Raw genomic sequence first — 16,748 nt, forward strand, 5'->3', positions numbered from 1 at the left:
AATAAACTGATAATAATCAGTTGATTTTTATATAAGATTTTAAAATAATGCATTTCTATAAGCTAGCTGTCGCAAACTTACTTTGTTCCTATTCTAACTTCTTACATTAATTTTAATTAGAGGTCTGAAAGTAAACACCCCTATATTCATGGTAGCATTTTTCCTCGGGTTCCAATTTCTTATCTACTGGTATTTATATTTCAAGTACAGTCTCTGTGTATATACACACATGCATAAGTACAATGCATGATGGGATAATGTGGCATGGAAGCTGTAGGTTTTGTATTGCTATACATGTTTGGGATTGTAAAATGTAGTCTAAAATAAAGGTTAAGTCTTTACCCACAGATATAAACACGTGCACATGTATCAGTAGATTAGAAAAGCAAAAGTTTTACTTTGCTTTCACAGATCAAATGTTTCAAGATGCTGTTAAATAAATAGACAAAAACAGTAAGATGCCGTTCATATCATGTAATGTTTAGAAAATCAATAAACTGGAGAGTCAATGAAAAACATAAAGGAGAAATGGAACTGAAGCCGAATGGAGACTGAAATATCAGCCAAACAATATTGTAACAATCCTTTTCACTTTTGACTCGAGAACGGAAACATCCTTTTCAAAAACAATTCACCTACATAGCTTGTCACTTGGCTTCCACAGCTTTTTTTATTGGAGGAAAGGATATTCCTAAACAATTTTTGTCTTTATTAATAACGGCCAGAAGACCATGAAAACATGAAGGAGATATATTTTGACTCCCCCTCCCATGCCACATATAAGCGATTAACAAATATGCAGACTAGTAGCGGGGTCATTTATTTATCACTTTCTTCCCATCACTCAAACAAAACAGGATTTTTTTGTTCTCGCAAGTAAGCTATTTGACACTGTACTGACGTTTAAACTATTGTTTAAATGAAAACTGGAACTAGAAAAAGCTCTTTTTTTAATACGTACCTTTTGAGCGTGGAGAAAGTTAAAAACTTCAGTTCCTTCTGGCCCAGTCAAATTTACTTTTTAAGTGGCTTGCTGCAGCAATAATGTCTCATATGAAGGTAATAAAGTCTTTTACTCAGCAACTAAGAAAGCCGTTTATCAATCAGACTGTTTATCAGCCACGAGGAAACAAGTTGTGGTGCCTTTCGTGATCTGAAAAGGAGTTGCATTTTCTGGGTGGTGCTCCAAGAAGCTCCTTTGCAGACAAATGCCTCCATCTGTTGTAATGGGCTGACAAAGAGCAATGCTCAGGGTAGATTCTGTTTTTCATTTTCTGAAATAATTTCCATTAAAGATTCATAATCAGCATATTCTCTCAGAGTTTGTATCATTTCATCTAGCACTTCTTCCCCTAGCATGAAACACTCAATATGATGCACCGATCTGCTTATCCTGTGGTCAGTAATCCGGTCCTGTGGAAAGTTGTACGTTCTGATCTTCTCCGATCTTCCTTTAGTCCCAATCTATCAGACAAGAAGAGTAATTTTATCATTGTTGTCTTGTTATAAAAAGGATTAAATATTGATTAAGCATCTAAAGTGAAAGCTTTCTCTTCCTCCCATGATTATCCAAAATTTGTTACAGTTACATAGTACTCAGACCAATTCAGTAGTTGCAATAATTGTTCTCGAACATGTAAAAGAACAATTTTATTGTATCCTTTTCTAATGTTAATCTGGTTCTTCATGCTGTAATCCAGTTTGTTTCACTAGATCTCTAGAATTTACATAGTACTGAAATTTTAAATCTGGCTAATATACAACCTTCGTTGCTGAAGTAGAACTGTAATTTTTTTCCTCCTATAAGTCCTTCCTGGGCTCCTGTTCGTCTGTATTTCCATACACTATTTGCAGTTCAGCACAGGAGCTACCCCAAGAACACATGCTTATACAGAATTATATCTTTACTATATCTTTACTAAGTGAAACTTACTTGAATCTTTCGAACACTGTTTCTCTTTTTGGTTTCTTCTTCCAGTTTGGCGTTGTACAGTTTAGCACATAGCATTTGCATAGCCTTCTCTTTGTTTCTAATTTGAGATCTTTCTTGCTGACATTCAGACATGATCCCTACCAAAAATATCATGACATTTAACAGTTAACAGTTAACATATACTAAAAGGTTTTTGCAATTTCTAGAAGATCTTTATTATGTTACAATGAACTGTTTCTTTCTTCAATACTTATTTGGGACTGGGAATGTAGAAGTCCAGGCTTATTAACGTCTAACGATACATTTTGGGACAGAAGTGCAGGCTGAGTTGTACAGGTGCTTTAAGCCAGAAGACAAGAAATTTGATTTGATATGTTGGACAACAGGTACATAATGAAATAAAAGATGTGTCATGTGATCTGACTTACAGAAGACACCTTTAATACTCGTAATTTTTGGCAACAGTTTCAGGAAATTTAGGATTTAAGGAGCAGTAAAATACATGAGATAGTGAGTACATGGACTATGATCAGAATATACAAAAGTGGGCACTATTTTCTTTAAAAAAGGTGTGGCTTCTTCCCCCAAAATATACAGTTCAAGCTAAGATGAGAAGTGAATAGCCTAAGAAAAGAGTAGGGAGAAGAAATACAGGAAGAAGATAGCACAAGCTAAGTCATTATTTGGATTTATTTTAATTAACTCTGGTAAGATTACAGTATACTTTTATAAGATTGCATAGCATTACTTTATGAAAGACTTGTTTACAAACAACTTTTTGGATCGCAACAAAAGTTTATAAAAAGAGTTAGGATGAGAGAAATAGAAGAAGTAACAGGACAACTGTAAAGGAAGAGAGATCAATGAAGAAGGGAAAGGTGGAATAGGAAAAAGTCAGGAGATAAGGTGAGATATAAAACCCCCTATGAACCATCTCTAGTGCATAACCACAAAAAAAATTGCAATACATTTTAAGATTTCTGTAACAAACACTAATAACTGCCTTCAGCAAAAACTAAGATCATTTGCTGGTTTTAGTTTGTGGGTTCTTTTTCCAAACATGCAGGCAATACAAAACTTTTTGAATCTGGAGTGCCTTTTTGTCACCGTATCTTGAACAGAATTCTATCCTCTCCACTGTTTACCTTCTGCTTTACTAAGGTGATGCAAAAACTGCAGAATGGATTCATGTCTTCAAAAAAAATCAAGAAATAGGTGGCAAAAATCTGGATACGTGAAGATAAAGGGCACTCAGGATTACCCTGGGGCTGTAAAGCCTGACTAATGTTTGTGGTAGAGAAGAGGAAAAGTTAAAAAGCAATGGAAGTCAAGGCAGCTGTCGGGGATTGCTCAAAGGGAAGTAAAAAGCTTAGGAACGGCAATAAAAAAAGATACGATAGCTAAAATCAGGTAACGTTTGAGGGTGTATCTTATCCCTCTTACGTTTCCTAATCTGAGCTCTGGGGATGGGCCTCCTATTTATGTGTGTAACCTATGGGAAAAGAGCCAGCAGACAAATGGAAGCCAGCATCCTGAGTAGATTCTGCAATTAAAAGCAACATTTTAATATGGAAATAGAGCAATCTCTCTTTTGGACACCAGTCAAGAAAGGGCATATCATCAGATTTTAACCTACTTTTCAGTTTCTTTTCCATTATTTGAAAGCTTAATATAACTTTTTCATAAGAAACTGGTCTGGATACTTTTAGAGTGTCATGCTTAATGGCAAAATGGATCGCTTACCCACTGAAGCCAGTAGTCTCCACTGTTACAAACGGGAGTGGGCACAAGATGGTGCATTTAGAGTACTATAAATATGTGAAAACTAAACGAAAACTCTATTCTACTGTTGTCCAGGTTTGAAAATTAAACCATTGTTTCTAAAGAAATTCTGTCAGTAGTTTTGCAATATAGATCTTGCACTAAGGAAAAAAAATGAAGAACCTGTTGGAATATGGACTATCCGTACAGCACTGTCTGTGGTGTTGACATGCTGGCCTCCAGCTCCACTAGCTCGCTTTGTTTCTATCCGTAGATCTTTTGGATTAATTTGCAGTCTCATCTGTTATGGGAGACAGAAAAAACATGCAAACAAATAAAAAAGAACACGTTTATGTTGTTTCTCTCTAGACAGATTGCAAATATGCGTAGTTGGTTTATTTTATAAGGCACAAACTTTTTAAAGTTTATGAGTGGTAGCTCGCATCCACTTACAAATATAGCAATAAATCCTTGTAGCCAGATTGGAATGCGACATGATGGAAGCCAGGAAATCGGACAAATAGTAGCTTAAGACATAATCACCCCCTAGCACTGATCTTCCGCCTCTTCTGAAAGCTCTGCACCCTCTTCCAGCAGAGTTGACCATTACTTGAACTTGACCAGATGGTTTTTAGATAAAATGGAACATATTCCCTTTGCTGACTCTGGAATGGGGTGATGGTCTCTGGGAGGAAGGAGCAAGACAACTTCGGGAGAGAATAGGAAGGAGTAACATCTTTGACAATTTGCTAGGTCAACATGAAACAAAGATCAAAACAAAGCTTTAATTCTTAGCCAGTCGTTTTTAACCAAGCAAATATGGCGAGAATGAATTATCACCCTTTGGAAGCGAAAAGTGAGGACACTACAAAAATGGGGCGGAGGAGGTGCTAAAAGAAATCTCTAAGAGCTCTATTTAACTACTTCAGCCTTTTGTTACTTTGGAAAAAAATTAAAGTTTTCCACAAAACGTGCAAGAAGATAGTGAATTTTCAAGCTCTAATGAAGTAAATTGCCAGTGACTTTCTTGAGATTAGGATTATGAAGAAATCCAGAAATCCAGAAATTCTTTATTTCACCCCCCTAGACAAAAAAACAAACAAACATGACATAGTTTAAAACTAAGATTTGAAAAAAATCATTAGGGGAGAATAACAAGAGAGACAGAAAACAGTTGGGTATCGGCAATAAGGCATGTTAAAACTTTGTTCATGGTAAAGTCTGTTATACTAAAAGATAAATATTACCTCGGTGGGTTGGGGTAATATTGCAACAGTCATTGTGCTGGTGTGAATTCGTCCTTGTTTTTCTGTCTTTGGCACCCGCTGAACACGATGCACTCCTCCTTCAAATTTCATGTACTTGTAAGCCTCAAGACCTGCTATACTGGCAACTGCACGTCTTAGGCCACCTTAAATAAAGAAGAAAAACAGTTGTAAAGCTGTAAGAAAAACTGTTGGCACTATGCTGTTATATTTCAAACAGTGTATTTAGACATCTCTGTCATTTGTTTCTTAAAATTATGAATTTACCATTTAAAAACTTAGGCAGAATTATACTGAAAATGGAAGAAAGCTCTTAAAAACAAACCCAGACATATATACTCACACACTATCTCAAGTAAAGGACTGTCAAATTCTTGTAGAGTCCAATTTATTTTTTATATATACATGAAGATTGTTTATGAACAATGTACATACAGGTACACGCACAATCATAAACCATAGCAGAACTCTAACACCAGTAGTAAGTTTACATAAAGATCAAATTTTGAAAGCCACCTTCAGAAACTACATCAATTTTTTTATAGTTAGTTCAGAACTTTATCATTCAATGGGAAAAAAACAACTCTAACTAAAGGATGAGTATCATTCATACACCACTTATCCATTCTCCTCTGTGCATCCTACCCGTGTCTCATCTTTGCTCTTTCATTTCATTTTAATCTTTCACCCCCTTGGAGCGAGCAGAACTCCAACTCCTGCCCCTCTTACCAATACATGTGGCAAAACACTTGACCACAATGTACTAAAACTAGCATTGAGCAGCTTGGAACCTGGAAGTAAAGCCCAATACAATCATAGTTTCATGACAGAAACAGTGTTGCAATACTAGGTAATGGTATTCTTGCGTGCAAACCCTTCAGTCGTGCCAGTGTAACTGTTTGAAGGATCAGAGAAGTGATGGCACTATAAATTAATGTAATTTTTCACCCGTTTTGGTTTTTAACGCAGCTCAGTTCCCAGATCCCATTCTTAGCACAGCAGATGGTGTGCCAAGGGAATGATTAAGGGGGGGATAGGCAGCCCTGAAAGAGTATTGCTGTTGAAGTCTTGCAACATGAAACCGCAGCCAAGGAAAAGGAGGCACGTACTTCTCAGAAATACTGTTTTAGGCTATCTCTAGACTAAGGAAACCTACCAGATAGCAGCTTTTTAGAAAAGGAAAATAGACAATGTAGAATCTGAAAATGCCCTGCAGAGCAGGAAAAAATCATCAGCCAGAACGTAGACCAGGTTCTTCACCTCCACGGAGAAGGTTTGCAAATGTTTTTCTTATACAGAAATTTAACATTTCCTCATAACTTTACTAAAACATATTTCCTTTTACAGTCATATTTGTGGGAAACAGCCCTAAACTGCCCCTTCCTTTCTATTTAATCTCATTTTTTTTTCTTCTGACTTTTAAAATTTTCCTCCTGGTTGCAGAAATCTGTACCACTTTGATTCAAATGCACCGTTCAACATTCACTGATTTAATTTACAGTCATTATCTACCATCAGTTCTGTAAGATAAATCCATCACGCTTAGAGTAAATCTGACCATAAAGCATGTAGTTTAACAAATAAGAATACCTGTCACTATCTTCAGCTGAGATCAGTAAGTTTCATTCTAACAGGTAGCGTGAAATCTTTCTACTGTTATGTAAAGGCTATTCAAATAACAAAATATTTCTTCTCTACTCTAAAAGAATTGCATATAACCTAAAATAATTAATGTAGCTGAGTAAGACAACATAGTTACTCCTTTACACATAAAAGCAAGTATCATAAGCAACCTCTGCACATGAGAAAGAAGCCAGACTATATCAGGAGTAAAAATAATGTCAATGTCCACAAGGCTACAGCACTACTGACAAGTATTAATTACGTGATAATCAGCTCATTGCAAAAGCTAATGTTCTGTCTTTTCTCCCTCACTTCTCCTTGGCAGTAATATATCTATACTGCGGGTACAGTCTGTCTATCTGAGCTGCAGCCACATCCGTGACACGCTCAGGAGAGATTAAGTTTGTGGTGATAGCAGTGTGCCTGTGGCATCGTAGTGCTTAGGATGAGATGACCAAGAAACTGCTTCAAAAGACAGGTATTTCTGTCATACTGCTTTGAATCAACTATTACCAACACAGGTTTAATATGAAATGCAGTCAAATCCAAAGAAATTTCAACCAACTCTTTACCCTGGCAGACATGTTGCTTGCCCCTTTAAATTAAAATACCCCTCTCTGTCCTGAAAGCTGGTATGCACAGAACAAGGGTATGCATTTGCACTCGTTTTTTATGTGTCCTCTTATACACAGATTGAGACAAAGTCCCATATCTGTGTCTCTGCCTGCCACTACAGGGTGAGAGGTAATGGATAAATAACATCACATGGGTTGGAGCTTTAATGTATGATAAATCATGAACGTGCTATTTTTGTACAGTGGCATCTCTTGGGGTAAGTTAATAAAATCAGTTAAGAGTGGACTGAAACCAGTTCTTAATTGTAGCTTTGTTTAACATTCACGTTGTTCACACATGCTCACATTCAGACTTCAGCCAAATTCCGGAGCTCTCTGAAATGAGGGAGCTGGATGTTCTAATGTAGGACCTTGCTTTTGCTCATGCAGTCCATAAAAGTGGAGTGTGAACAGGATGCAACAGCCTAGTGTCATCAGCAATCATCCTTAACTCCATTCTTACTCAGCACAGCATAGTTTAAACACTGAGGGTTCAAACATGCTTTTCAATGGCAGTGCTGCCTATAATGCCCCTACCTCCCACTTAATTTCTAGCTCGTCAGTTTTGATAACATAGTCATGCAAGTAAGATCAGAAAATACACTGCAAGAGGCTGACAAAGGCTAGGGTTGCCTTTATTTTTCTCTAAATTTACATTGTACCTTCCTAAACATTCATTTCAGTGCAGAGGCAAGACCTCAGCAAGACAAAAGAATTTAAAATATATATCCATTAAAAGCCTAGCAGTTTCAAAGAGAAAATACAGCTAGATATATACTAGGTTAACATATTACTTGAATTTCCCTATTAAGGCATTATAGATAATACCTCTGAGAGTGTGGGCTCCTTGTCTAAGGACTGAGCTTTCACCAAAAGGGTAGTCAAGCGCAACTCCCTTTCTCTTCCAATCACAGGACTGCAAGTGGAGTCAGACCTGACTGAAAACTATCCAGTAAGAGAGTTTTTAAGCCAAATCAGTGGACTGGCCCAACTAGCACCGTGGCTTCCAAGTTGCTAGAGCTGAGCGAGAGAAGGAACAAAGAGCTGGCTGGAAGGTGGGACAGCCCTTGTTTAAGCTGACTGTGAAACTGTACTCTGAAGGTGAAGTTGTATGTGACTGCTGGGGTTTACCCCATCTAGGTCTTGCCTCAATAGAAAGGGGAACTCTCCTCTCCCCCAGTATATGAAATAAAGGTGACCCAGACCCTTCCCCCATTCTGTTTACACCCATCTAACCAGCACCATGTTTATTCCACTAAATTTAAAAATAAAAGTTTAAAAATTAAAACATTTCTGTTGGCTTTGAAGGCTGAACCGGCTCAGCTCCTGGCAAAGCATTTGCCTGGTCATGAATGAGGATAAATATAACTTTACTCTTTCAGCAACAAGCTGTGCTTTAACATGGAGCTGCTTCTCGCCTTTATCTTCACTCAGACTGTACAGACAGTTTACTTGACAAATGACCATAAAAAAAGTTTATTAATAGTAACAAATCTAGATAATAGACAATACTGAATTCAAGTGTCATTAAATTAAAAAAGTATATTAATTGAATCCACAGCAGCCACTCTAGGAGATTCCCATACTGTGAATACCTGAGTTCATGTTCACCAACTTGAAGTAAGTCACCTCCTGAGAACTTTCAAGTTATTAAAACATTTTACAGATATAACATTTTTAAAAAGCAAATTCTACTAAAGACTAAGAACCCAGAAGTGAAATTCATATTAAGTTAAATCGTATGGGCATATCTGAATGGTGAAGACATGGGCCTCCCTTTTTATGAAGTGTGAATACAGGCAACAAATCAAGCCTGTACCTAGATTTTCAAGTTCCCAATTTGTGATGTCTGACTGTATTTCTTCCATGGAGTCCAGTTTTTGAACTTTCTTTTAATCCCTCAATATATAACCGTGAATCAAAAAGTGTACTAATGCAAGAAGGGTCTTTAGGGCACAGGAAGACACTCATTAGAAGGGGAAGGTAGCTTACTGGCATGAGAAGCTCGATTAGGAGATTTGTGGATATTTATTTTTTGTGAATTTTTACACAGTTGAAACAGAAAGGGTTCAAGGTTCTTGAAAATATGACTGAATCCACAATATGGCATAAGTAAACAAAAGTGTGAGAAGACACTTCACATTTCTCACAGCTTGCTAAAAATCTCTCTGCAATTATTTTAAGTGTTTGCTGAAGAAAGATTAGGGTTTTTCTGACAGATTGCATACCCTAACATCCTAGCTTTTCTCATCTCTTCTTCAAAGTTTCACTAAAAAAGAAGAAAATGCTGATTAAAGTATGAATACACATAAAGTTTCACAACTAATCTGCACCAAGAACAGTAAGTGCCTATCTACTGATCCATGCCCACTATGATACGTGCATTACCTCCACAGTAATATGTAAGCAAAATGTGCTAGTTTACCCACAACAGCATGGATAGCAGTAAGCCTGCAGATCAGTTAACAGACAGACTTAGCATATTTAGCCTGCTGAGAAACATGGCTAGCAATCTGTCAATCAAAACTCAAAATCCCTGCCATTGGTCGGGCACGTTTTGGATTGCTTAAACTGACTGAACCTCTTGCTGCTGAAAGGATGTCCTGGTTTTATCACTGCCACCACCAGTAGCCACATGCTTCTGCTTCCCCCATGCCCATTTCTCCTCTTGTGCTGGATTACCTGAAAACTAGTCAAGGTGTTTTTTGTCCTATTTTTCAATTGGATTGGCTGAGAAAGACACATAATCACAAGTGCCTATGCAAAGAAGTCAGCAGCAGCACAGAGACTTCAGCCTGATCTTTGTGAAACAACTTTACATACTAACTGGATTAAGCTAAAATTAACTAACATATGCCACTGCCTCAATTTGTTGTGTAAACCTACTGATCCCCATCTTTGCAAAAACAGTATTCCTTGATATGCAGTGAACCAACTTCACAGCACACCACCACCAGAAGATCCAGTTTTTCGACCTCCTTGCATTCAGCCCCATGTTGCTGCTTATCTTATTCTGCCCCTAAGGCTCAAGAGAACTGACTTAACACATTAACTAGGCAAAAAACTATCCCAGTTGTGAAAAGCAAAGTCTTTGCCAGTTTAAGTGAAAGGACATCAAAACAAGCAAAATAAAAAAAAAAAAAGAAAAAAGTAGGACTGCTCACAGGGGCAGAGGCGCAGTAAGGAAAAGGGCAGAAAGGGAAAACATCTCCTTTTGCTGGCATCAAGCTGTTAAACTGACTACCTGTGAAATTTTAGTTGAAGGCTTTCATAAATAATTAGGTCTCTTATCTCTCTACTCAAAGACTTAACAACTCCCCCACTTTGCTCACCCATCAGCTCTTACAGAGGAGCTACATCCAAAATTCCTGTTTCCTTATATAAATCCCCAGATGATATTATTTCAGATAAATTAAAGATGTTTTAGATTAAACCTCAAGATTAGTTCTGATTATACTGATTCCTCTCTGCCAAGGGATCCATAGTAATAAGCAGACTCTCAACCTGCCACCAAACTGATCTATCAACACTAGAAACATTAAGTAACTAAGTGGAACAGCACAGAAAAAAGTATATATAATCTGTATTTGTAAAAAAGATAAAGCTAAACAACGTATCTACATCACGTTCTGAATTTTCTTCCACCAAGCACTTAGTTTCACTTCTACTTTTTGAAACTACTGGAAGACAAGGTTTATTTTTTAGCACTTTAGTATTTTAATACTACTTCTGAAATGGAATTTCATTGTCAAATACAGAAGCTGAGGAAAATTGTACTCAGATATTCAAGCAATCTTCCACTTCTAAAATTAAGTTAGTGCAAATTAGCTTCCTGTAGTCAGGAAATTCAAGTGCCATATGAATGACTGTTTCAACTTAAAGAGTTACAAAGATTAAGTATTTTTATTACTGACCTATTTCACTGGGAAAGTATTCTAATATTTCAAATTTCCACTTTTTATAGGCAGCATATCGTTGATACATATCAAATATCTCCGAGGTGAACAGCATGGCTTCCTGCCCTCCAACTCCAGCGGTTACTTCCATGACAAGATCACTCTTGTCTGTTTCTTCTGAAGGAATCAAAAGCAACACGATCTGTGAATACAAAAAACACCCAGCTAAGACTTCCCTCTGACACTGCTACCCACAACTGAGATAGGATAAAATGCCGGACAAGTCTGTAATCAGTCTCTGCTGCATTCTCCTGCACTAACTTGTTGGTTTCCCAGAGGACAGGCTTCTCATGCCTCTTGCAGTGAAGAAGCAGCAGCCAGGAAAGGGGCGGGGGGGGGGGGGGGGGGGGGATGCTGCACTGCAGGAAGGCTCCCTGTGTCTGTCCACAGTCACAGGAGCTAAATAGGTCTCTCTCAAGACCTACAAAACTTCACAGAAGGCTTCACCCATCAGAAGCACCGCAGCATTTGGACACCACAGGATACATGCCTGTTCTTGCATCTCCCTTCCCATCAGATTCCCTTTTAGCCCGGTCTCAACTGCAGAGCTAAGAAGGCATGGATGTTCAGGAGGACAGTCCTTCAACAACAACTCAGTTGTTTCATTCATTTATTTAAAAAGGGAGAGCCAGCCTTATATTGACCTGTAGTAGAAAGATATACTACAAGTAAAAAACTGTATCACAATTTTGCAGGCTGGATCAAAACTCGGGATGATTTGCAAATGCTTTTCAATCATCTTTCTTTACTATCATTAGGTGACATTTCTTTCCACAGACAACTACTTCTGGCAAAATCGTTAAATATTTACAAAATTATTTATAAAGTGACTGTTGTGTTGCTGTTGAAGGAATAAAGAAGGTGATAATACCAGCTTCTACTTCACCAATAACAGTAAGAATATGTAACAGTTAATGTAAACATTGTTATTTTCCCCTTAAATAACATCGATACTATGTAGAACCTATATAAGGTAGCGGTCTAAAGTAGTTACATCGTATTTAAATATTTTTTTTCAAACCCATTAGTGTGTGTGATACAAGTTTAACGTTTCCAATAGATGAAAAGCTGGACACCCATCGCGGTACACCCAGGCAAAACAAACTGTAGCACCTACTTATGAAGATGTATCGATGCAACCAACTTCAGATACAAGTAGGCAGTTACGAATGGGCCATCTCTATACCATCTCCATTTTTTATTTTCCTTAGATAACAGACACTAGTTGAGAAGTATAAATGGCAGGGAGGGGAGGAGGAGAAGAGTTTATAGTATACATTTTATTTTGATGAGAAGACAATTTGGCTTTGTTAATTCAAGAATGGCAAGGAAATAGAGGCTTTTAAAGGGCGATCTAACCTCATGTTTCAGTTCAGCTATCTCTTCTTCGCAGGAGGCGATTTCCCTTTCTGCAAGCTTCTGGAAATCTTCGCTCTCATCTGGAATATTGAGTATGGTTAATCCTCAGACTTTTATCAGTGCGACTTTCAGAAAAACCTTCTGAAAAATAACCACAGGAAGAACTTACTCTACTGAAAAAAAAAAACCACCAAGCAACAAAACAACAAACCACAAAAAAACCCCAAACTAAAACCCACCACACAAAACCCCCCAACACACTAATCCTGTCAGAAAGCAAGATCAATAATATGATCTGTAAAAGATACACAGTACATGTTAAGAGTATTTTCTGATATTCAGGGATGAGACATGGGAAAATCTGAAATGCAAAAAGTTCCACTTAAATATTAAAAAAAAAGAAAAAACTAAAAAAAAAAACAAACAAAAAAACAACCCCCACCCAAACAAAAAACTAACAGTTGCTGTGAAGGTGGTTGAACAATGGCCCAGGTTGCCCAGAGAGGTTGTAGAGCCTCCAGCCTTGGAGATATTCAAACCTCGAGTCGACACAACCCTGAGTGCCCTGCTGTAGGTGACCCTGCTTGAGCAGGGGGTTGGACTGGATGATCTCCAGAGGCCAGTTCCCACCTCAGCCATTCTGTGATTCTGAGAAATTACTTTCTGTATTTCAACATGACATCAAGGATCTAAAGAACACAACAGCTCCACAATTGACACTCTTCATTAAAAGGGCTATCACCCCTATCATTGTATGAAAAAATCTGAAGCTAACAGTAGCGGTTTCAACTACCTGTCTCTGTCAATTTACTCCAGAACAGCTGCAAAACTTCTAACACATCACTAAAAACAAAGGTATGGAAGAAGTCTGTCATAGTAAGAGGAACTTGTAACTTCGAAGTGTTACTTGACTGATCAACAGTAATGCTTTACAGTTAAGACTTGTTTTTCTGCACTAGAGTTTCAATACGTTAAAATGTTCCCTTTTTTTCTGGTCAATATAAAACTTCAGATGTATGTGTGTGTCGTGTCCCCCCCTCCCCCCCCCAAAAAAAAAGTTAAAAAGTTTTTTTTAAAAAAAATCAACATCTTAAGCAGCCTCTGATCTGCACTGATTCAGCTCACTCACCCAGAAGAAAAAAATATTACCCCAGAAAGGAGAAAAATGGTACACACAATGAAAAAGGGGGAACTGGGGTGGGCAGAGGGACATAACTGCACAGTCAGCAGCAAGAGAAGAAAAAAAATAATATATGAGACTTCTTTTTTCTGTGTACAGCAAGCTTTTAAATACGTTCAGCTGAGACAGGAGGTGCACTCTTACAATAAAGCCACACCTTTTCAGGTCTGTAACCGCATTTAGTCACTAGCACAATTTTAAGTGAAACTTTTTGACCTTACAACTTAGGTTTAATATTGGTGAATTAACCACACGCACACCCCACCCCCCCCCCCCATCACTTCTGTAAGAAGGTTATTCATTATTAGCTTTTTAATTAATGGGTTTAAACAACAAGCATGCTTTACCTACAGCTGGCTAAAAGCATGCATGGTTGACTACCTGACTAACTGTAACTCTTTAAGCATGTAAACTCGATCATCGTGAACTACCTACACTTCTCTACAGTAACTACTGACTAGTGAAGAGCTGGTCGTTAAGGCCAACAGAGGGAAGGATAAAAATTAAGGAATTACAGATCTATTAGCATCAAATCAGCTATTGAAAATGCAGTTATTATTCGATTAAGAAATAATCTAATATAACAATTAATAGCAGTTGCATACCTTAAGGCGCGAATGTAACATAGGCTCTAAAATCAGTTTAAAAGAACATATATAAATATTTTTAAGGATGAACTACAGAAGTGCTCCAAGTTACTGACTAAGCCCTTGTGACCATTCCACTTTGCTGAAGTTCTAAGCCTGATTTTGAGGACACTGGCTTCTTCAGCAGTTTCTGAAAGAAGGGGGGGGGGGGAAATCTTCCATTCCATTTCATTCAGTGAGTTTGGGGCAATGATTAGTTTGCTCAAAGGAACCATTTCTCCCTTTTCAATCTGAGGTGGGAGAAAATGAACAGGGGGGTGGGGGGAAGACCATTTGCCATCTCCATTACTCAGAATAACTGACTACAGTTAACACTTCGGACTAATCAGTATTTAACAAAGTAGTAAGTATTACACGGTCTAGGGAACATTTTAGTGATCTTAAAGTACGCCTTTCCTGCATTTTGGTTTCTAACACCTATCAAAATGAAGTTTGATTCAGGGTAAAAAAAATAACGACTATTCGGCAGCACTAAAAGCGCGCAGCTACGAACACAACACGAGGCCGAGCCACGGAACGGAGGCAGCACAGGCAGGCGCCAAGGCCTGCGACTGCCGAAACGGGGCGGGCGGGCGGGCGGGCGGCGCGCTGCTCTGGCCTGACAGCAAGAACAACAACAAAAAAAAAAAAATCGAAAAACAACAAAAAAAGCTTTCCATCCTTGATTAGCTACCTTCTATTTTATGTCAAATAGATGCTACCACGCTGCTCTTCCTCCAGGTATCAGCGGCTCCCTCGCCTCAGCCCCCACGCCCGCGGCTGAGCCTTCCCCACTGGCTGGCACCCGCTGGCACCCTGACCTCTGCCCAGCAGCTTGCTTTGCTCTCGGCAACAGAGGCAGGAGGAAACCACCACCCCCCCACCCCCCCCCCCCCAGCTGACAGGCTTTTAACCCTCCCCGCGTTTCACCGCTCTCCCGCCACCGCGGCACGCGCGCCGCCGCCGCCCCGCGCCTCCCGCACGCGCAGCCAATCGCCCTGACAGGTGCGCGGCGCCACGTGGCGGCCGCCCCCGCCCGCCCCCTTGGGGCGCTCCCCCAATCGCGTAAGCATATGCAAATGAAGGGGCTCCGCCCCCTGGCTCGCGGCGGCCGCGGCCCCGCCCCCGGCGCTGCCGCCCCGCACCTTGGCCCGCCAGCTCCCGCGTGTCGCGCAGCTCCCGCTCCTTGTCCCGCAGCCGCTGGATCCGCGCCGCCAGCTCCGGCCCCGCCCCGGCCCCGCCCCGCGCCCGCGCCTCCAGCAGGCGGCGTAAGGAGGGGGTGGCGAACAGCTCCTCTAAGTCGGGCCGGGCGGTAAGCCCGCGGCGCGGCTGCAGCAGCGGGCGCGGCCCCGCCGCGCTGCCCCCGTCCGGCGCCGCTCGCAGGGTGGGCGGGGGTGTCGCGGCGGCCCGGCAGGCTTGCGCCGCGCGGAGGGCTCGCCTGAGCAGCCGCATGACCAGCACGGGCGTGAGCTCGAGCGCTCTTCCGCCGCCACCGCCGGGGACGCCCGAACGCGCTCGGCCACCTCCCTTCCGGCTTTCCGGAAGCTGCCGAGGAGGCTCGGCGCTGATATCGGGCGCAGTCGGAAATTCTCGGAGCTCGGCCAGCGGAAAAGGACGAAGGTGTTCGGCTCCCTTCGGCGCGCGGGGCCGTGCCCCGAGGCGGAGCGCTCTGATTGGCCAGAGCTAGCAGGGCGGGCCGAGGGGCGGGGCCCGGCGCTCAGGCTGCTCTCCCGCCCTGGCGTTGGCGCTGTGGTGGCGGTGCCGGCGGCTTCAGTCAGCGCGCGCGCGGCGGGTGGGGTGGTGGGGTGGCGTCTGTGTGGCATTTTTATTCATTCTGACAAAAAAAAAAACCCCACACACAAAAAAAAAGCGCCCCAAGACCCCAAACCTCGCCAAATCATACACGCCGCGAGTTTGAAGCCGGGCTCCTGGGGTGGAGCCCGCGGGGGTGGCGGTTTTCACTGGGGCGGTTTGGTGTCCTGGTGGGCGGCCAGCCCTCATGGCTGCTGACGGGGAGGGGGACGCGGGAGGCTGCGGTCGGGGGTTTGGGTGTCCAGGTTACTTCTACAGGTCTTTTCATCTCGCTCCAAAAGACATTTCCAGAATTAAAAGACCCTGAGGAGGAGGGGGTAGCTGCAAATACTAGCGGAAGGATACCACCGCAGTAAAAGCAGGTGCAAAATTAAGCATTTGGAGAGAAAGAAATGTGTTGTCAGAAGAAGAAAATAAGGGCAGCTGAAAGAAGAAAATAAGGGCAGAGATTAGTGGTGAGACTGAAAGACCACCCTTTTACAAAATACAGATCTGAGTACAGTGTCTTATGTCAGAGTTTTAAACTGGAAGGCAGTGAAGATGCAGTTGTTTAGTAAATGCGATGTGATGGATGCTGTGGGATCATCTTGACATGTCCCCTCTGGTATGCAGACAGGGT

The 16,748-nt window shown here is 40.8% G+C and overlaps 1 protein-coding gene across 2 annotated transcripts; it reads right to left on the minus strand.

Moving 5' to 3' along the window:
• Positions 1-459: 459 nt before the first annotated feature.
• Positions 460-15,957, minus strand: MTRF1L (mitochondrial translation release factor 1 like). 2 transcript variants are annotated; one of them, XM_064447062.1, is made up of 7 exons: positions 15,463-15,957; positions 12,512-12,591; positions 11,111-11,294; positions 4,942-5,105; positions 3,878-3,995; positions 1,934-2,070; positions 460-1,464 (listed from the first exon to the last, which is right to left on the minus strand). In XM_064447062.1, the coding sequence occupies exons 1-7, from the start codon at positions 15,767-15,769 to the stop codon at positions 1,249-1,251; spliced, it is 1,206 nt and encodes a 401-aa protein (XP_064303132.1). In that variant the 5' UTR covers positions 15,770-15,957; the 3' UTR covers positions 460-1,248. The 2 variants fall into 2 exon arrangements, with proteins under 2 accessions (XP_064303132.1, XP_064303133.1); XM_064447063.1 differs by having other exon boundaries at positions 12,512-12,652; positions 15,463-15,589.
• Positions 15,958-16,748: the final 791 nt, after the last annotated feature.

Source organism: Phalacrocorax carbo, chromosome 3, assembly GCF_963921805.1.
Source record: "Phalacrocorax carbo chromosome 3, bPhaCar2.1, whole genome shotgun sequence".
NCBI lineage: Eukaryota > Metazoa > Chordata > Aves > Suliformes > Phalacrocoracidae > Phalacrocorax > Phalacrocorax carbo.

What these genes read in the sequence shown, in the direction of transcription:
- MTRF1L (XM_064447062.1), bottom strand. Translation starts at nt 15,769, where the DNA reads ATGCGGCTGCTCAGGCGAGCCCTCCGCGCGGCGCAAGCCTGCCGGGCC. An exon ending in GATAGTCCATATTCCAACAG is followed by an intron (nt 2,071 to 3,877) that starts GTTCTTCATTTT and finishes TATTTTTGGTAG; the next exon opens with GGATCATGTCTGAATGTCAG. An exon ending in ACAGTGTTCGAAAGATTCAA is followed by an intron (nt 1,465 to 1,933) that starts GTAAGTTTCACT and finishes CTTGTCTGATAG; the next exon opens with ATTGGGACTAAAGGAAGATC.